This window comes from Jaculus jaculus, chromosome 4 (assembly GCF_020740685.1).
Source record: "Jaculus jaculus isolate mJacJac1 chromosome 4, mJacJac1.mat.Y.cur, whole genome shotgun sequence".
In the NCBI taxonomy this organism is placed as follows: domain Eukaryota; kingdom Metazoa; phylum Chordata; class Mammalia; order Rodentia; family Dipodidae; genus Jaculus; species Jaculus jaculus.
In genome coordinates, this window is record NC_059105.1 from 14417915 (window position 1) to 14438970 (window position 21056).

The following is a 21056-nucleotide window of genomic DNA, read 5'->3' on the forward strand; positions in this document are numbered from 1 at the left end:
AGATGCATGTGCCACCTTGTGCATCTGGCTTATGTGGGTCCTGGGGAATCAAACCTGGGTCCTTTGGCTTTGCAGGCAAACACCTTAACTGCTAAGCCATCTCTCCAGCCCCAGGAGTTTTGTTTTGTGTGTGTGTGTGTGTGTGTGTGTGTGTGTGTGTGTGTGTGTAGCAGATAGAGAAAATGGGCACACCTGGGCCTCCAGCCACTGCAAATGAACTCCAGAAGCATGCACCACCTTGTGCATCTGGCTTACGTGGATCTTGGGGAATCGAACCTAGGTCCTTTGGCTTTGCAGGCAAGTGTCTTAACCAATAAGCAATTTCTCAGCCCAGACTCAGTTTTATTCAAGTTTGTAACTTGGTGTCACTGTGGACCACTCCTGGAGTCCAGCCCTAAGGTGTTAATGGGGGTAGAAAGGTTTTAAGCCTAAAGGTATTCAGAGTGTTCCCACTCTGCCTGGGGCCCTTGGAGTGTGCTTGCTAATGGGGCTGGTTATTTCTCTCTGTGTGGATTTGTGAAAGAGAGCCAGCTTCTGACATCATGGAACTTCCTCTGGGTTTGTATGCTTCAATAAATCCCTTCTTCCTCCCATAAACTGTCTAGTTGAGAGGTTCAGCCCAGCAACATGAAGTTGCAACAGCACTCTCCCACTCTTTTTTTATTTTTTTATTTTTATTTTTTATTTTTTGGTTTTTCAAGGTAGGGTCTCACTCGGGTCCAGGCTGACCTGGAATTAACTCTGTAGTCTCAGGGTGGCCTTGAACTCATGGTGATCCTCCTACCTCTGCCTCCCGAGTGCTGGGATTAAAGGCGTGCGCCACCACGCCCAGCTCACCACTCTTTTTTTAAATCAATTTTTAATTATTTTATTTGTGGAGAGATATACTGAGAAGAATGGGCACACCAAGACATCCAGACACTGCAAACTCCAGATGCATGTACCACCTTGTGCATCAACTTTATATGGGTACTACCCCGGACATTAGGCATTGCACACAAGTGCCTTAATCATTGAGCCATCTCTCCAGCCCTCTCTCACAGTTTTATTTTTTCATTTTTTCCTCAATTTTTATTAACATTTTCCATGATTATAAAAAGTATTCCATGGTAATACCCTCCCCCCAACTTTCCCCTTTGAAATTCTATTCTCCATCATATCCCCTAACCATCTCAGTCTCTCTTTTATTTATTTATTTTTGAACTGTACCAACTACCAATTCCTTTTATTTTTTTCTCAATTTTTATTAACATTTTCCATGATTATAAAAAAAAAAATCCCATGGCAATACTCTCCCTCTGCCCCCCATGCCCCTTTGAAATTCCATTCTCCATCATATCCCCTCCCCATCTCAATCATTCTACTTACATACATACAATACCAACCCTCTCTTTTATTTTGATGTCATGGTCTTTTCCTCCTCTTATGATGGTCATGTGTAGGTAGTGCCAGGCACTAAGAGGTCATGGATATCCAGGCCATTTTATGTCTGGAGGGAGCATGTTGTAAGGAGTCCTACCCTTCCTTTGGCTCTTACATTCTTTCCGCCACCTCTTCCGCATTAGACCCTGAGCCCTGGAAGGTGTGATTGAGATGTTACTCAGTACTCCAGTCACTTCTTTCCAGCACTATGATGTCTTCTGAGTTGTCCCAAGGTCACTGCCATCTGAAAAGAGAAGATTCTCTGCCCAAAGTGAAAGTAGCATTAATATAAGGGTATAAATATTAAGAGAAGTGCTTACTGGACAGTTTGATAAGCATAGTATATACATTTTTCCAGACATCAGCAGATGTTACACCCCTAGGGCTCATGACTACCCCTGTTTTAAGTTTTCAGTATCAGGGATATGTTTCCTCCATGGAGTTTTTTTTTAATATTTTATTTTTATTTATTTCACACACACAGAGAGAGAATGGATGTCAGGGCCCCTAGCCACTGAAAACAAACTCCAGATATGTGCACCCCCTTGTGCATCTGGCTAACGTGGGTCCTGGGGAATTGAACCTGGGTCCTTTGGCTTTGCAGGCAAACACCTTAACCACTAAGCAACCCTTCCAACCCATCTCACACACTTAAAATTTTTTTTCATTGCTAAAGTTTTTTAAAATTTTTATCTATTGAGAGATAGAGGCAGATAGAGAGTGCATGGGTGCACCAGGGCCTCCATCCACTGCAAACAAACTCCAGACACATGTGCCACCTTATACATCTGCCTTATATTGGTCTGGGGGAGTTGAACCTAGGTCCTTTGGCTTTGCAGGCAAGTGCCTTAATCTTAACCACTAAGCCATCTCTCCCAGTCCCTCTCCCATTTTTTTACTCTCTCTTTCTTTCTCTCTCTCTCTCTCTCTCTCTCTCTCTCTCTCTCTCTCTCTCTTTCTTTCTTTCTTTCTTTTTCTTTCTTTCTTTTCCAAGGTAGAGTTTTGCTCTAGCCAGGGCTGACTTGGAATTCACTATGTAGTCTCAGGGTGGCCTTGAACTCATGGCGATCCTGCTACCTTTGCCTCCCGAATGCTGGGATTAAAGGCATGCACCACCACACCTGGCGTGTTTCTTTTTAATTATTTTATTAATTTATTTGAGAGAGAGAAAGATAGAGGCAGATAGAATGGGCACACCAGGGCTTCTAGCCACTACAATGAAATCCAGACATGTGTCACCTTGTGCATATGGCTTACCTGAGTTCTGGGGAATTGAACCTGGGTCCTTAGGCTTTGCCAACAAGAGCCTTAACCACCAAGCCAACTCTCCAGGCCCCCCTCTCCCATTCTTAAAAACTGCATACACATGCACTATCTTGTGCATCTGGCTCATATTGGTCCTAGGAGATTGAACCTGGGTCCTTTGGCTTTGCAGACAAGCCCCTTAACCACTAGACCATCTCTCCAGCCTTTTTTTTTTTTTTTTCTTTGAGTTAGGTTCTCACTCTAGCTCAAGCTGACCTGGAATTCACTATGTAGTCTCAGGGAGGCCTCAGACTCAAGGCAATCCTTCTACCTCTGCCTCTGAGTGCTGGGATTAAAGGTATCACCACCATGCCCGACAAGAAATCTTACTCATCTCCCATTTCCTAAAAAATTGGAACAATAAATAGGAGTCCCACTCACTCTAACCCAGGCTGGGCTGGAACTCATCTTCCTACTTCAGCCTCCTGAATGCCAGTACCTATGTAAAGCCAGATACATAAGGGGGGCACATGTTACCAGAGTTTGTCTGCAGTGGCTAGAGGCCCTAGTGTGCCCATTCTCTCTCTCCCACTGCTTGCAAATAAATAAAAATTAAGTTAAAAAAGGCATGTACCACTGGACTTTTTTTCCTTCAGTGCTGGGGACTGAACCTAAACATCATATATACTAGATAAGTATTCTATCACTGAACTACATCTCTAGCCATAGGACTGTCCAATTTAATGGAGAGATCAGGGCCCTGAAAGTTTGTCCTAATCTAATGATCTAAAGAGTAAAGGTTTAATTTTCCTGATACATACTCAGATTATAATTCTTTTTTTTTTTTTTTTTTTTTTTTTTTGGTTTTTCAGGGTAGGATCTTGCTGTAGTCCAGGCTGACCTGGAATTCCTTATGTAGTCTCAGGGTAGCCTCAAACTCTTGGCAATCCTCCTATCTCTGCCTCCCAAATGCTGGGATTAAAGGTGTGTGCCACCATGTCTATTTTGGCAGATTATAATTAAAAAAAATTTTTTTTGAGGTAGGGTCTTATTCTAGTTCAAGCTGCACTGGAATTCACTATGTAGTCTCAGAATGGCCTCAAATTCACGGTGATCCTCCTACCTCTGCCTTCCAAGTGCTGACATTAAAGGCATGCACCACCACAGACTATAATTCTAACAGGACTGCCAAACACCTTTTTCTATAAATTGTACAATCTCCATAAATAGCTGACCTTCTAAAGCAGATGGGATCCCATATACATTAAAACTAAACAAGCCAGGCATGGTAGCACATGCCTTTAATCCCACCGCTCTGGAGGTAGAGGTAGGAGAATCGCCTGGCCTAATGAGACCCTATCTCAAAAAAAAAAAAAAAAAAAAAACCCTGAACTAAGTGTTAAACTTAGTGTCTGACATCTCAAAGCAATATGACTTAGCTATTTAGCAACTCTACAGATTCCTCTATTAGTTTTACCTTGGGAGATTTACATTCAAATCAGTATCCTGTGGAAAGAAGTTCAAAGGGCTTCTAGAATCACACAGAAGACAGAGGGAGGCAAAGCCTCCCAACCCCTTACATCTTGGAAGCTTCAAGTAGAGTGAGATATACTTTTCTTTTATTCAAAGTTTATAAATAGAATTTTTTTAAAAAAATATACTTCCCCCACTTATGGAAGGCATATGGGCTAAGACTGGAAATGCCTTTGACATCAGAGGTGATGGGCCTAGGTTACAGCTGAGACAGACGTCATTGTAGTTAAGGGAAACAATGGCTGCGACTCCAGGTAGAAAGAAATCTGTCAAGTGGAGGTGTTTCCAGAACATCTGGGAGGCATGGTCCTGGAGTTAAATTATTGAATATAGACAAGAAAGGAATTTTCTCTGGCACCAACAGTAATAAAGTTTACTGGTTGAAAGCATCTTGAATTTACTGGAAAGAAAGAACTTTATACTTAAATCTCTTCTAGTTTCTAGCTCTCAGGGGAGTTGGCAGCATATCATTTTTTTTTAGTCTCTTCAGCTCTCCACTGAGTTAGTGGCTTGTGTAGGAGAAAAAGGAAGACTTGGCAACAGTAGAGCAATGAAGGCTGGAGGCAGGACCCCAGGAATCTGAGGTCACATGTTATGGGTTGGCTTCAGTAGGTGGATGAGTTTTCTACAGTGTCTGACAGAGGCAGGTCTGGGACTGCTTTGCGGCTGTAACTGATCCCCCAAAGACAGCAAAGCCAATTTCTCACCGGCACCCAGGGACACCAGCACCTATAGGATAGGATGCAGATGAGAGAATGGGAGGTGAGGCTCAGAAATGGTGGACTCCAAAAAAAAAAAAAGAAAGAAAAAGAAAAGAAATGGTGGACTCCAGGGCACATGAAGATGACATTCATTTAGCCCAGAAAAGGGAAATGGACTTTTGGGGACTTGGGGTACACTGAATAGACTAAATGGGAGATGAGAAATGTTTTAAGAATTATTAGGACCAAGAGATTATCTCCATTTTTTTGGGGGGGGGGGGAAGGGTGCTGGTCTTAAACAAGGCACCAAGAAACTTCTCCGCTTGTCTTCAGTAAGAGGTAAGGAAAGCCATAATCGTCAATAGTGAGGCCACAACATTTGATTCTCAGCCCATTAAGTCCTAATCTGATCCCTAGTTTCCAACCAAAAGTCTCTTTAATTTCCTCACATATGTTGCCAGAAACTCCTATAATATCACCAGCATCCTGCCAAATCTCGGTTGTTATTTTGGGCTATTCTTATCTGTGAGATCACAGATGTGGGACTTCCATTGGGCTTTTAAATTATTTATTCATTTATTATTATTTTGGTGTTTCAAAGTAGTCTCACTCTAGTCCAGGTTGACCTAGAATTCACTATGTAGTCTCAGGGTGGCCTTGAACACACAGCAATCCATCTACCTCTGCCTCCCAAGTGCTGGGATTAAAGGCATGCGCCACCATGGCTAGTTTATTTTATTATTTAAGAGAGAGAAGAGGGAGATACACACACACACACACAGAGAGAGAGAGAGAGAGAGAGAGAAAGAGAGAGAGAGAGAGAGAGAGAGAGAGGGAGGGAGAGGGAGGGAGAGAGAGAATGGGTATGCCAGGGCCTTCAACCACTGAAAACGAACTCCAGACATACGTGCCACCTTGTGCAGCTGGCTTACATGGGTCCTAGGAATCTAACCTGGGTCCTTCAGCTTTGCAGGCAAACGCCTTAACCACTAAGCCATTTCTCCAGCCTCCATTGTGCTTTAATATACTGAACATTAGCAGAACACGCAGATGACAGCATTTTTTTTTTTCCTGAGGTAGGGTTTCGCTCTAGACCAGGCTGACTTGGAACTCACAGAAATCCTCCTACCTCTACCTCCCGTGTCCTGGGATTAAAGGCGTGCACCATCATGCCTGGCCTATAGCATGTTTTAAAAGTATAAAGCCAGGCATGGTGGCTCGTGTTATTAATCAGGAGACTTAGGTAGGAGTACTGCTGAGAGTTCAAGGCCAGCCTGGGCTGCAGAGTGAGTTCCAGGTCAGCCTAGGCTAGAGTAAGATCCTGCCTCAAACAAACAAAAAAATGTATAGGCTATAGACCTAGACTTCTGAGTTCAAAAGCTCAATCCCACCTGGTAGCTTTTTTTGTTTTTTAATTTTTATTTATTTATTTGAGAGAGGGAGAAAGGCAGAGAGAGAGAGAGAGAATGAGTGTGTCAGGGCCTCTACCCACTGCAAACAAACTCCAGACACATGCACCACCTTGTGCATCTGGCTTAAGTGGGTATTTTTAAATGTTTTTTTTTTTTTTGTTGTTTGTTTGTTTGTTTTCAAGTTAGGTCTTACTCTATCCCACTATGTAGTCTCAGGGTGGTCTTGAACTCATTGCAATCCTCCTACCTCTGCCTTTGGAATGCTGGGATTTGAGCCATGCGCCACCCCACCCCTACCTGTAGCTTTTTAAATTTAGATAGGTTAAAACATTATGTCTCAGTTTCCTCCCCTGAAAAATTAGGCCTATAATAGCTTAAACTTGACAATAAAGGTAAAATGCTTAGCATGGTGCTAGCATGTTTCCTCCATCTGGAAGAGAGTGATAAGCTGTGGTCCTTTAAATCACAGGCATGTCCTATCCCAATGGAGCCCATTCCAGCTGACTTCCCTTCTCTAGCAAAGGAGATGGTAAGTAGGAAACTCATCTCTAGCACACTGTCCCTTGAGTTTTCTGCACCCAAGGAAGAAGCAAAGTGAACTGTGGTCTCTGATCATGGCTCCCAGGCCTCCTGGCTGTACCTGATGGATGCAGGGCTCCTGTTGGAGGCTCCGAAGGGCAATGAGAGCAGCCTCTTTCACATTTGGCTGAGGGTCTCCACAGGCCATTTCTAGGAGCCGCTGTGGTACTTGGCATTGTAATAGCTCCTTTCCCAATCCTTCAGGTCCCAAGTTGCCCAGAGCTGTTGCAGCATTGCGCCGAATACCATCCTGAGGATCTCCAAGCAGCTGGGTCATACTGGGCACTGAAGCTGCTAGGGCAGGTCCCAGGGGACCAGCCTGGTAGGCTGCATTGCCCACTGCAAAGCTGGCACTGCGTCGCACAGCAGAGTCCTTGTCTCCAAGCCCCAGCAGCAGAAGGCTGAGTAGTCCAGCCTGGCTCTGTAGTGCTCCACGCAGGGCCATGCTGTGTTGCAGCAAGTGTCCCAGGAGCCCATAAGTACGGGCCCGCACAGAGTTCTCTGAGTGGCTCAGAAGGCTGCGCAGAGGCCGATAGGATTCATCAGAACCAGCAAGGAGCTCTTGGATAAAGGACAAATGACTGGGGGATTGAACCCGGGCCGTGTGGGCCAGTAGGGAGAGAAGGTCGGAGATCAGTAGAGGATGGTCACTCAGAAGGGCAACAGATAGGAATGAGATGACAGTTCTAGGGGAGGCAGCGACTGTGTTCACAAACTGCTTGAGAGAGGTGGGATCCGTGAGGGCCAGGCGTGTGAGGAGGCTGATGGGCAGCTCTGCTTGTGGCAACGGAATGTGGTGGCAGCAGACCTGGCAGAAATGGGAATGGAGGCAAAAGGAGTTCAGAGGGAAGGAAAGGTGCACTGCAGCTAGGTAGGGGAGCCCAAAAGCTGGGAAGAAAGCCAAGCTAATGAGAGAAATGCTGAAGGTTATTGGGGAGCCCTATCCCATGGCATGCCACATGAAGCCCAGTGGAAGCTGGGAGCAGGTACTTTCCACATATACGCCTGGCTCTGCAAGGGCCACAATCTCTGCCTCCAAAGATCCATGGCATAAATATTGCCAAGCACTGCCAGAGAAGTGATTCCTGGCCAAGGAACTGAGCATCCAGTGCCCAGACTAGAGTGATTTCCCCACTGAGCTCCAACACAACCAGATATGAGACCAACGAAGAGAGGGGGAGAGAGAGAGAGAGAGAGAGAGAGAGAGAGAGAGAGAGAGAGAGAGAGAGAGAGCCACTAGCTCAGCTCTGCCTGGATGTTTTTGTCTGGTCCTGAGTGATGTCTCCACTTCAACTCTTTGGTCAAGCTATGCTCCACTCTTCCGGCACCTGGGAGAGCCCTGGCGCTGCTGTGAAGTGCATTCGAGAACATAACCCTGGCCATCTTCCTCTCCCACCTTCATGCCTGGGCAGCTTCCCAAGTACCTGAAGCAGGGAGGCTGCAATTTCCGAGTCTCTAAGGTCAGCCAAGATAACTGCGAGGAGGTCAGCATCCACATCCAGGGCGAAGGGGAAGCAGAGGAGCTGGCACACCGAGAGCACCACAGCAGGGAGAAACTCGGGCCCCTGAGGCCTATGACAGGAGCGAAGAACAGTTTGTCCTTGTTCACTTGCCCTTTATGACGCTGCCCTCCCTCTCCTCAAATTTCCTCCCCCAGCTCCACTTCCCCCATCTCAGCAACTCCTTAGGTTTCCAGCCTAATCCCTATCTCATTTCTGGCCTCATAACTCAAGCTGTCCGCTAGTTCTATCCTGCCTCTACCGGGTACTTCCCTACTGCTGACTCCAAGTCTCAGCCTCTCCTTCTAGGTTGGACTCACGCCTGGCTCAGATGAAGTAGGAAGCTGGGTGACAGCAGGTGCTTCAGGGTGGACATGAGGATACTTCCATGCTGAGACAGGTGGCTTAGGCATAACTGGGGTTCCTGGGTGAAGGTGGCCATGGCCAGGTTCAGAAGGGCTCCCATGCCTAAAAACACAGAGAATGGAGACCTATACAGGAGGCAAGAGGCCCAAAAGCCCCTGCTTCCCCAAAGCTCCCAAGGCCAAAAGCAATCCAATCCCTTCCCCACTTGTGAGCAGTAACACTGTAGTCTCTGACATCTTCTCTGCAAGCAGCAGCTGCAGACATTTTGTGGGTTAACCCAATTCTCAACTGCAAACGGCCTCCCTTTGAAAAGGGACTCGTACTTCACCCCCACAAACAAGGCTATGCTACGAGAACGATACCTTGGGGTGAAATCAGTGTCCAGTCTGGCTCTGGGCTGGGTGGACTGGAGAGTGTCAGTTCCTCCTCCTGTGCAGACACATCATCAGACAGCCTCAGGGCCATGGAAAAGCGGTGCCACAGGATGGTCCACACTTCTGAACTGGCCACATCTCTGGTCAGGCTAAGTTTTCCCTGTGAGAGACAAAAATAAAAGGAGGTAAAGATGATGAGGAGTGTCCAAACACTTTTTGTCCTTCCTATCCCTGATCCACAAGGAAGGGAGTCCAACAAATAATTCCTTCTGTCTTCCTACCTAATATTTCCAAATTGTCTGTTCTCTCTCCCTCCTTTTCTTCCTATTAGACATCAGGCTCTCACTATATATTCTAGCTGCCCTCAAATTCATGATCCTCCTTCTTTAGCCTCCTGACTGCTAGAGGTGTGCACCACCAGACCTAGCTTACGTTCCTTTGCAATATGTGTGTGCCTCCTAAAAAACAGGGAATTGGGCTGGAGAGATGGCTCAGCGGTTAAGCGCTTGCCTATGAAGCCTAAGGACCCCGATTCGAGGCTCTATTCTCCAGGACCCACGTTAGCCAGATGCACAAGGGGGCGCATGTGTCTGGAGTTCGTTTGCAATGGCTGGAGGCCCTGGCACGTCCATTTGGCACGTCATTCTCTCTCTCTCCCTACTTCTTTCTCTGCCTGTCTGTCACTCTCAAATAAATAAAATATAAACAAAAAAAATTTTTTTTAATTAAAAAAAAAACACAGGGAATTGTCCTGTTGGGTCAGTTCATGTCAAAGCTAAATTGTGTGTAGGGACTATAAAAGAAAGAGCCAGGCATAAGGGCACACACCTTTAATCCCAGCACTTGGAAGGCAGAGGTAGGAAGATCACCATGACTTGGAGGCCACCTTCAGACTACATAGTAAATTCCAGGTCAGCCTGGGCTATAGTGAGACACTATCTTGAAACAAACAAACAAAAATTCTGCTTTGAGGGCTGGAGAGATGGCTTAGCGGTTAAGTGCTTGCCTGTGAAGCCTAAGGACCCAGGTTCAAGGCTCGGTTCCCCAGATCCCACATTAGCCAGATGCACAAGGGGGCGCATGCGTCTGGAGTTCGTTTGCAGAGGCTGAAAGCCCTGGCGCGCCCATTCTCTCTCTCTCCCTCTCTGTCTTTCTCTCTGTGTCTGTCGCTCTCAAATAAATAAATAAAAAATTAAAAAAAAAATTCTGCTTTGAGACAGGGTCTCATGTAACCCTCACTCTAGGCTTTGTCAACTTCTGGGATACACTGAACGTATCTTAGAAGCAGTGAGAAGCCATATTCAAACTTACTGTGTGACTATGGCTGGCCTTGAACTTCTGTTCCTCACCATTCTGCCTCTACTTCCCAAGTGAAGAAAAAAAATTAAAACTAAAAAGAAAAATAAGAGCTGTGGGAAATATCTCAGTAAGAAAATGGCTTGCTATGCAAGCATGAGGAAATAAGTTTGGATCCCCAGCACCCACATAAAATGCTGGGTGTGTTGACACATACCTGTAATCCTAGCACTAAGGAGGCAGAGACAGGTGGATCCCTAGGGTTAGCTGGCTAGCTAATCTAGCCAAAAAAACAAACTCTAGGTTCAGTGAGAGACGGCCTAGTGGTTAAGGAGTTTGCCCGAAAAGCCTAAGCACCCAGGTTTGATTCTCCAGTACCCACATAAGCCAGACACAAAAAGGGGTACATGCATTTAGAGTTTGTTTGCAGTGGCTGGAGGCCCTGGCATGCCTACTCTCTCTCTTTATCTGCCCCCTCCCAAATGGATAAAGAAAAATTAAATATTAAAAAAAAAAACATGATGGAGCTGGACATGGTGGTGCACACCATTAGTCCTAGCACTGGGGAAGCAGAGGTAAGAGGATCACCATGAGTTCAAGGTCTTCCTGGGACTATAGAGTGAGTTCCAGGTCAGCCTGGGCTAGAGTGAGACATTTCCTCAAAACCAAACAAACTATATATATTCAGAACTGATTGAAGAGGACACCTGCTGTTGAGCTCTGGCTTCCAAACATGCACACGTGTATGTGCACCTGCACACATATGAACATACATACATACATGCATGCATACCACACACAAACACATGTGAAACAACAAAGCAAAAACCAATATCCACAACCCAGAGAATTTGCTGTTCTCCTCTCCAGGGTTGCAGTGGGACACTTTTCATCAGAGGGCGGATCCTACTGAGGGCAAGTGGGGCAATTCTCAGGCTAGCACAGTAGTTTGAGAGAAGAGGCAGGCTGCTTCTTCATTTCTATGATCTAGGGACTCAAAAGAATTCCTAATTTGTCTCTCCTATCATCTCATCTATTCCACAACACACCTGTACCTGGGTGAGAAGCTGCAGCAAAAGGATGAAGAGGCCATCGTAGAAGCCACAGCTACCTGGTGGAGTCAGCCGGACCTGTTGGAGGAGATAAGAATGGCATCCTGATGAGGACAAGGCACTGCCTAGACCTGTGCTCCCAACTCCTACTTGGGTAGAAAATCCCTCTTGGTCAAGCAGGTTGGGCCAAATTCTGGATTTAGGAGTTTTTGCTCTTGCCTACTCCTTCAATGTGTCTTAAAGACACATAGCCTGGTAGGATAAGCATGTGTCCAAAAGCAATTTCAGTTTAAGTAGACACTAACTAAACAAGAAGTTGGTGCACAGTTGAGCATGGTTAATGGCTCCGTCTAGAGGCAGGAAACTGATGGATTCAACATTTTAAAGATGGGGGTGGGGTAGAGCTTCATATTTTCCAAGCTTGTGCAAGTCCCTCTCTCTGGTACCATAAAATAATTATACAAAAATTTTAGCCAGGCATGGTAGTGCATGCCTTTAATCTCAGCTTAGGGAGGCAGAGGTAGAGGTAGGAGGATCACTGTGAGCTCAAGGCCAGCTAGGGACTAATTTTAGGTCAGGCTGGGTTAGAGTGAGACCCTACCTTGAAAATCCAAAAAATAAAAATAAAAAGCAAGTGAATAATTGAGTAATACTATATTACTATATTTGCTGTATCTGTCTTCCAAGCATGTCAAGAGAGAACAGATGTGACGTATAACTTGTAAAGCATACAGAATTTTACATATCTTGGGCTGGAGACATTGCTTAGCAACTAAGGTGCTTGCCCACAAATACTAAGGACTGGAATTCAATTCCCTACAACCCATGTCAACTCAGAAGCATAAGGCGGTGATGTGCTTGGAGTTCATTTACAGTAGCTAGAAGCCCTGATGCACCCATTCTCTCTCTCTGCTTCTTTCTCATAAATAGATAAAATATTGAAGGGGGGCAGAGTTAGGGTGGCTATAGCCCTGAAGGTAAAAAGGGCAGGAAATTTTTTATCTCTTGCCTAGTTCCAAAGAACTGCTTTTCCAGTCAAGACCCCTCCTGGGAGGGAGGCCTTTCATAGGATTTAAACATTATGGTTGGTCAAGCTCAACCCCCAGAACTTGGGTGCCAGAGCTAATTTCTTCCTGGGACAGCCTACCACCCTAAGGTTATAAATACCTGTGCAAGGGGAGAGCTCACTCTGGCTCTCTGATCACTTGGAAATGTCCAGCTGTGGGTGAGTATTTCCTGAGCTACATGTGGCCCACATGGGCTTTTGGGCTCCACGTGATGTACTTCCTTCTCTTCTCCCCACTTTATTTCCCTGCACCTCTCAGCCTTCCCCTTTCTGCACTCCTTTGTAAAATCTGAATAAAATGTGGTATTTAAAAAATCATTCTCTTGCCAGGCATGGTGGCGCATGCCTTTAATCCCAGCACTTAGAAGGCAAAAGTAGGAGGATTACCAGGAGTTTGAGGCCACACTGAGACTACATAGTGAATTCCAAGTCAGCCTGGGCTAGAGTGAAACCCTACCTCTAACCCCCCCCCAAAAAAAAAATCTGGTGGGGATGGGATGCCTTCCAGTGAGTTGTTGGCCAGGGAGGTCCCTGATACCCCCAGAACATTACAGGCCATTGCTGAGGCCCTTGGTTTCCCACCAGGAATAGATGGTAAGACTCTATTGCTGAAGACTCCACATACTTGGGCTGCAAGGCCACTGAGAAATCCTGCTGGAGCTGAGCTAAAAACCTCCTCCATGTAGACCATCTGACAGAAAGCTGGAAAAAGCCACACTGCATGCAGCTCAATGGGAGACAGAGAAATCACCAGTGAAGATACTCAACAGTGGATACTGCAAACCTTGTTTTTGGCCACCCAGGCCAAATGAGCCAATGGGTGCAATAGTGGCACGTTTGTTATGGGGGGAAACCAACTGTCTCTAATTGGACTGGAGGCCTGCTCCATGGGAGGGAATACATCCCTGACACTGAAAACCTACAACAGGGGTAGTCATGAACCCTAGAGGTGTAATGTCTGCTGGTGTCTGGTTAAATGCACATACTACACTCACCAAACTTCCCAGTAAGCACTTCTATTAATGTCCATACCCATATATTTATTAATGCTACTCTCACTCTTGGTAGAGAACCTTCTCTTTTCAGATGGCAGTGACCTTGGGATGACTCAGAAGGCATCATGGTGCTGGAAAGAAGTGATAGGATTGCTCAACACTGCAATGTCTCTATTATACCTTCCAAGGCTCAGGGTCCATTGCGGAAGAGGTGGCGGAAAGAATGTAAGAGCCAAAGGAAGGGTAGGACTCCTTACAACATACTCCTCCAGACGCGAAATGGCCTGGATATCCATGACCTCACAGTGCCTGACACTACCTACACAAGACCATCAGTATAGGAGGAAAAGGTCATGACAGCAACATAAAAGAGAGAATAATTGGGAAGAGGAAGGGATATTATGGGGAGTGGAGTTTCAAAGGGGCAAGTGGAGAAGAGGGAGAGAATTACCATGGATTACCGTCTACACTTATGAAAACTGTCAATAAAAAAAGCAAAAAAAAAAGTTGGACATGATGGCACACACCTTTAATCCCAGCACTCGGGAGGCAGGGGTAGGAAGATTGCCATGAATTAGAGGTCACCCTAAGACTACAGAGTGAATTCCAGGTCAGCGTGGGCTAGAGGGAGACCCTACCATGAAAAACAAAAACAAACAAAAAAACAAACAAAAAAAAAAAAAAAGAAAGAAAAGAATTGTACATATCTCAGGAACACAATAATGTGGGTCTGTAAGAGTTTCAAAGGATCTGGCAAGGAAGCAAACAAAGATCTTGAAGGGAGGGAGAAATTAAAGGAGGCCATATAACGGCCTGGATTCCTAAAGAAAGTATAGGATGTCACTCCTTCTCCCAGTCAGTTAAGGAGAGCAGGAAGGGAAGAGACGAGACAAAGTATGTGCAGTGCACAAGTTCTTCCTGAAGGGACCTCTTCAGGCAGGGAAACTTCACACCTCAGATAACAAACTGGGCAGCTTCCTTCCCCTCCCTGTCTCCCTCTTTAGAAGTCCGCATAAGCTATTTGATAGGCTCTGAAGGGCTCACTATCTGGGATCAAAAGAGAGGAAAGAAAGGAGTCCTGGATTTCTTTTCTATTCTGTAGCTTCTTTCAGGCTTGCTGACATTTTGGTCTTTTTTCAGGAGGGCTGTCCTGGTGTTTGTTTGTTTGTTTATTTTGTGTTTTTATTTTGTTGTTGTTTTGGTTTGGTTTTGGTTTTTGGAGGTAGGGTTCCACTCTAGTCCAGGCTGACCTGGAATTCACTATGTAGTCTCAGGCTGGCCTCAAACTCAAGGTGATCCTCCTATCTCTGCCTCCCGAGTGCTGGAATTAAAGGCACAATTTATTTATGTGGAGAGAAAGAGAGATAACAAAGACAGAGAGAATGGCTCCACCGGCTCCTCTAGCCACTGAAAATGAACTCCAGACACATGTGCCATTTTGTGCATCCGGCTTTACATGGGTACTGGGGAACTGAACCTGGGTCATTAGGTTTTGCAGGCAAGCACCCTAACCACTGAACTATCTCTTCAGCCCTGTCCTGGGGTTTGACAGAGAAAATTTGCTTGGGCCTTCCCTGGTAGGCCTCACCTCTGCAGGGGCAGACAGAGCATGTGCAGCTGCAGCGATCCATTCCCGAGGCTGGAGGTCAAAGGTTATCCCTTGCTGACCAAGCTGTCCTAGGAGACAGGCTGCTGCATTCTGTGGAAGAGGTACAGGAAGAGAAGGACTGTCTGAATCTGAATGATGTTAGACACACCGACAATTTATGCCTCTGTTCTGGTCTAAAGGAATGCCCAGAGGTAACTACTAATGGGAGTGTGGCTGCAGGCCTGCTCCCTGGAAGGCAAAAGGGGGAGAGGGAAAAGGCTGACAACTCACCACAAGAGAGACGACGTGTGAGTGGGTAAAGAGAGTAGCAGCCTCAACAGCTAGCTTCTCCATTCTGGAATAGGGACATCAGACAGATTGTTAAAGGAAGCTGGCAAGGGTCCCATCCTCTCCCCTGAACTGCACTCTTCTCTTTGGCTGCATGTCTACCTCCAAAGCCCAAAGATGATGGGAATTCAGGTCTGCTCTTTGCAGAGAAACCTGCACTCTCTCTGTCCCACTCTCTCCCAAGCTTAGGCTAAAGGGTGCCATTCCCCAATGTGTCAGGGTTTTACGTGGGAAGAACACTTCAGTGAAGAGACCTGACTTTATGACTCACCCAGAAGGCAGATTTTGGAGCCGAAAGACAAGAAGGGAGAGGAGGTAGAGTGCCACTTCAGTGGATTCTTCCCAATCTGCTGCTTTTACCTACAAAGGAAACCTGAGCTATCAGAATAACCTCGGGTGAGACAGGAGCCACCATGAGCTACTCAGGCATACTGGTGTCATGTGCTTACCTTGCCCTGGACCAACATCAATAGTGACTCCAAGGCCAGAGGGTCTTGCCCCAGAATATGGCACAGGTGCTCGCTGATGTGGCAGCAGGAGTAGAGAACCTTGGGAAGTAGGAAGGAGTCTGTCAATGCCAGCCCCCTCTCCCAGTCAGTGAAGGAGAAAAGGCAGGTAGAGTGGCCTGTACAGCAGGAAGGGAAGAGCCAAGTAGAGCCCCGGGGTGCTGGATTGGAAGGCTCCACTGAGAAGCAGGCACGCCTCTCAACAGAAGGTGTCCATTCTTGGGGGCTGTGATGGTCTGTTTTGACTATCAACTTGAGTGGAGTGAGAAGTGCCTAACAGGTTAGTAAAGCATACTTCTGGAAATTTCTGAGATGGAGATGGTGTTTCCAAAGAGATGAACTAAGGGGGAAAGACCATCCTGAATGTGGGCAGCACCATCCCACAGGCGGCAGTGGTGGGGGGTGAGGGGGTTGTCTGCATGGAATAAAAGGGGAAAAAGTAGAAAACCAGATATCATGGGCATTCTTTCTGCTTCTTGGACACCATGATGAGCTGCTCTGCCCTGACCTGCTACGCGCTCTCTATAGGATGGACTAAAACCTCTGAAACTGAGCTGAAATCAACTTGTTCCTGTCAGTTGTTTCTGTCAGATATTTTGCCACAATAATGAAAAGTCTAACATGGTCAAATGGCCTGGCATCGTAGTACATGCCTTTAATTCCAGCACTCGAGAGGCAGAGGTAGGAGAATTGCTGTGAGTTTGAGGCCACCCTGAGACTACATAGTGAATTCCATGTCAACCTGGGCTACAGTGAGACCCTACCTCAGAAAAACAAATCAAACAAACAAAACAGTCTAACATAGCGGTAGGAGGGAACTTTTGCCTCTTGCTGTAAGACAGGGAGTCAGGGACACTTCTCAGCTCTAGTGAGGCCTATTTTATGTGGAGGACCCTCAGCTGAACAGATGTAGAGAGAGAGAGAGAATGGGCATACCAGGGCTTTCAGCCAAGGCAAACAAACTCCAGACACATGTGCCATCTTGTGCATCTGGCTTACATGGGTCCTAGGGAATCAAACCTGTGTCCTTTGTCTTTGCAGGCAAGCACCTTAACTACTAAGTCATCTCTCTAGCCCTAGATAGTTTCTTTTCTTTTTTCTCTCTCTCTCTCTCTCTCTCTCTTTTTTTTTTTTCCTTTGAGGTAGGGTCTTCCTCTAGCCTAGGCTGACCTGGAATTTACTATGCAGTTTTAGCATGGCCTTAAACTCAAAATGATCCTCCTACCTCTGTCTCCCATGTATTAGGACTAAAGTCATGCACTACTATGCCAGGCTCAAGACAGTTTCTTTTTCTTTTTCTTTTGGTTTTTCAATTTTTTGAGGCGGGGTCTTGCTCTAGCCCAAGTTGACCTGGAATTCACTGGGTAGTCTTAGGGTGGCCTTGAACTCATGTCAATCCTTCTACCTCTGCCTCCCAAGTGCTGAGATTAAAGGCATGTACCACCATGCCCAGCCTTTTTTTTTTTTTCCTTTCTTTTTAATATTGTTTGTTTATTTTGCAAGAAGAGAAAGACAGAGAGAGAATGGGCACTCCAGGGCCTCCATCCATTGCAAAAGAACTCCAGAAGGCATGCACCCCTTTTGTGCATCTGGCTTTACGTGGGTACTGTAGAACTCAACTCAGCAAACACCTTAACCGCTGACCCATCTTTCCAGCCCTCAAGACGGTTTCTTGATCTCAGTCTTCTTCTCCTCTTCTCTCAACTTCCCTCTTTCTTTTCCCTCTCTCCCTTCCCTCACTGAGGGCTGGGAAGATGGTTCAGTGGTTAAGGCACATGCCTGCAAAGCCTAAGGACCCAGATTCGATTCTCCAGGTCCCAGATGCACGTGGTGGCACATGCATCTGGAGTTCGTTTGCAGTGGCTAGAGGCCCTGCTGCACCCATCCTCCCTCTCTCTTTCTCTCTCTCATAAATAAAAAAGTAGATATTTAAAATAAAAAAATTTAAAAACAGAAATCTGAGGTGTTAGGAGCCATGAGAAGGAAGTACCTTGAGGAGATGGAGGCACAGGATGGGATGCTGCAGGCCAGAGATGAGGGACGGCCTCAGCTGGCTGCTGTCCTCAGTCAGCTGATTTGCCAAATGCCAAGAGACCTATGGAGACATCTGTAAGGACTTTATTCCGATTCTATTCTTTACCTAGCCTCAGTTGACCAGGCCCCTCAATCCCTTGCTAGTCCCTCCTTTCACACTGGTCAGGAACCTTGGACTCCATTCTATTCTCAGTTTATATGGCCTAGTTTAGCCTCCATGCAGGCAGTACAGAGGAAAGTGGAAACTGAACTGTGGGTTCTTGGAGAAACATAGTGGCTTCCAACTGGCTGCCCTATCACCTCAGAAGCTATCACTGAGCTCTCTCCCTCACCAGCTGGTCATCTCTGGGATTAGATTCTGGTTACTTTTTTTTCAACAAATGGCCCAGAACCAGGTGGAATTATCTGTGGCTGGGGCTACTGAATAAGGACAGGTGCAAAAGCTTATTTTTCTATCTATCTGCTAAAGTGTGGCCAGCCTCTCCAACTCTTCTGTAGCAAGAGAAGAGCAAGAACAAATAGTGCAGACCTGCTCCTTGGCATCCCAGCAGCTGGGCAGTCCCACAGGAGCAGTGCACATAGCTGCTAGGGCAGAGGATATGGCCCCAGGCAGATCCTCACACTGCTCCCGCAGTGGCTGGCTCACTTGTGGAGCTCCTATGGAGAAAGGCAAACAATGCAGCATGATATCCGGTTACTTTTCTCAGGTCCCCACTCAATCTTTCAGCTCACATTTTTGAGCATCCATGCTATGTCAGGCACCATTCCAGATGATGGAAATTGGAAGAGCAGAGCCAGACCAATGTAACAAAGAAGACTGATCACCTGGGGGTGTGTGGAAAGGATGCTGCGGAACTGTCAGGCCATGAAGGAGCCCGTCCAACACAGCATGCTGTGTGGTCAACAGGCTGGAGTAAAAGGCTTTGGAGATAGCCCGGCTATTCCCATCCATGGCTTCACACAGCACAGCAAAACACTAAGGGAGACATGGTGAAGACAGTATAAGGGCATCAGAATATCGACTGGGCACTGAGAAATCAAGCTGGAGCTGAGCTGGAAACTTCCTCCCTGTAGACCAGCTGACAGAAAGCTAGAAAAAGCTATGCTGCATGCAGCCCTATGGGAGACAGAAGTCATCAGTGCAAATAAACAACACTGGCCACTGCAAGCCTTAAGACTGGCCAGCCAGGCCAAATGCGCCACCAGGTACAATAGTGGCATGTCTGTTATGGGGAAAGCATCCATTCACTAATTGGACTGGAGACCTGCTCCACAGGAGGGAATATATGCCTGGTACTAAAAACCTATTCAGGGCTGGAGAGATGGCTTAGTGGTTAAGTGCTTGCCTGTGAAGCTAAGGACCCCGGTTCGAGGCTCGGTTCCCCAGGTCCCACGTTAGCCAGATGCACAAGGGGGCGCACGCGTCTGGAGTTCGTTTGCAGAGGCTGGAAGCCCTGGCGTGCCCATTCTCTCTCTCTCCCTCTATCTGTCTTTCTCTCTGTGTCTGTCACTCTCAAATAAATAAATAAATAATTTAAAAAATAAAAAATAAAAAAATAAAAATAAAAACCTATTCAGAAGCCTATGACGAGAGAGGTCATGAGCCCTAGGAGTGCAATGCCTGCTCCTGTCTGGCTAAATGCATATATTATGTTCACCAATCTGCCCTGTAAGCACTTTTCTTAATGTTTATACCCATACTATACCCATACATTAATGCTACTCTCACTTTCAGTAAGAGAAGCTTCTCTTTATTTTATTTATTTATTTGAGACAGAGAGAGGAAGAGGCAGAGAGAGAGAATGGGTGCACCAGGGCCTCCAGCCACTGCAAACAAACTCTAGATGCATGTGCCACTTTGTGCATCTGGCTAACGTGGGTCCTTAGGCTTCATAGGCAAGTACTTTAATGGCTAAGCCATCTGTCCAGCCCAAGAAGCTTCTCTTTTCCGATAGTAGTGACCATTGGGATGACTCAACAGTCACCATAGGGGTGGAAAAATGGCTTAGCCATTAAGGCACTTGCCTGCAAAGCCTAGGAACCCAGGTTGGATTCCCCAGTACCCATGTAAGCCAAATGTACAAGGTGGCACATGTGTCTGGAGTTCATTTGCAGTATCTAGACGCCCTTTGTGGTAGTTTGATTCAAGTGTCCCCATAAACTTAGGTGTTCTGAATGCTAGATCCCCAGCTGATGGCACTTTGGGAATTAAAGCTTTCTGGAGGCAGTGTATTGTTGGGGGTGGGCTTATGGGTCTTATAGCCAGCTTCCTCTTGCCACTGTTTGGCACACTCTCCTGTTGCTATTGTCCATCTGATGTTGGCCAGGAGGTGATGTCCACCCTTTGCTCATGCCATCATTTCTCCCTACCATCATGGAGCTTCCCCTCAACTCTGTGTTTTCTGCCAGAATGCAAACCTGACTGTAATGCCCTGGCATGCCCACTCTATCTCTCAAATAAACAAATAAATTTTTTAAAAGTCAATATAGTTCTGAGAGGAAGTGACAAAGGAGTATTCAGCATTTGAGACATCTCTATCACATCTTCCAAGGCTCAGGGGTCCATTGCAGAAGAGGTGGCAGAAAGAATGTAAGAGCCAAAGTAAGGGTAGGACTGCTTACAATTTAATCTTCCAGACACAAAATGGCTTGGATATCCATGACCTTGCAATGCCTGGCACTACCTCCACAAGATCTCCATAACAAGAGGAAAAGATGATGACATCAAAATAAGAGAGAGCTGGGTGTGGTGGTGTACACCTTTAATCCCAGCACTCGGGAGGCAGAGGTAGGAAAATCACTGTGAGTTCAAGGCTGCCCTGAGACTACATAGTGAATTCCAGGTCAGCCTGGACCAGGGTGAAGCCCTACCTTGAAAAACTAAAAAAATGAATAAATAATAAGAGAAGAAATTTTGAATGGACTACTAAATGAAGGCAGGAATATAGCCCATGGCTACGTTAATTACTAGTCTCAAAAATGAGCACCTGGGCTGGAGAGATGGCTTAATGGTTAAGGCACTTGCATGCAAAACCAGAGG

The 21056-nt window shown here is 46.2% G+C and overlaps 1 protein-coding gene across 2 annotated transcripts in view; it reads right to left on the reverse strand.

Annotated features, from left to right (window-relative positions):
• Positions 1-4545: 4545 nt before the first annotated feature.
• Stk36 (serine/threonine kinase 36) overlaps positions 4546-21056 on the reverse strand; it is a 36216-nt gene continuing 19705 nt past the window's right edge. Inside the window, exons 15-27 of one of the 2 annotated variants that reach the window (XM_045147115.1) lie at positions 18842-18992; positions 18546-18673; positions 17973-18077; positions 15926-16024; positions 15748-15836; positions 15420-15483; positions 15129-15239; positions 11483-11557; positions 9120-9291; positions 8712-8859; positions 8317-8464; positions 6954-7700; positions 4546-4929 (exon numbers count right to left, since the gene is read on the reverse strand). In XM_045147115.1, the coding sequence (XP_045003050.1) occupies positions 4786-4929; positions 6954-7700; positions 8317-8464; positions 8712-8859; positions 9120-9291; positions 11483-11557; positions 15129-15239; positions 15420-15483; positions 15748-15836; positions 15926-16024; positions 17973-18077; positions 18546-18673; positions 18842-18992 (2181 nt within the window). In that variant the 3' untranslated portion in view covers positions 4546-4785. Of the gene's footprint in view, positions 4930-6953; positions 7701-8316; positions 8465-8711; positions 8860-9119; positions 9292-11476; positions 11558-15128; positions 15240-15419; positions 15484-15747; positions 15837-15925; positions 16025-17972; positions 18078-18545; positions 18674-18841; positions 18993-21056 lie in introns of both variants that reach the window. The other variant, XM_004662925.3, reaches the window with a different exon arrangement.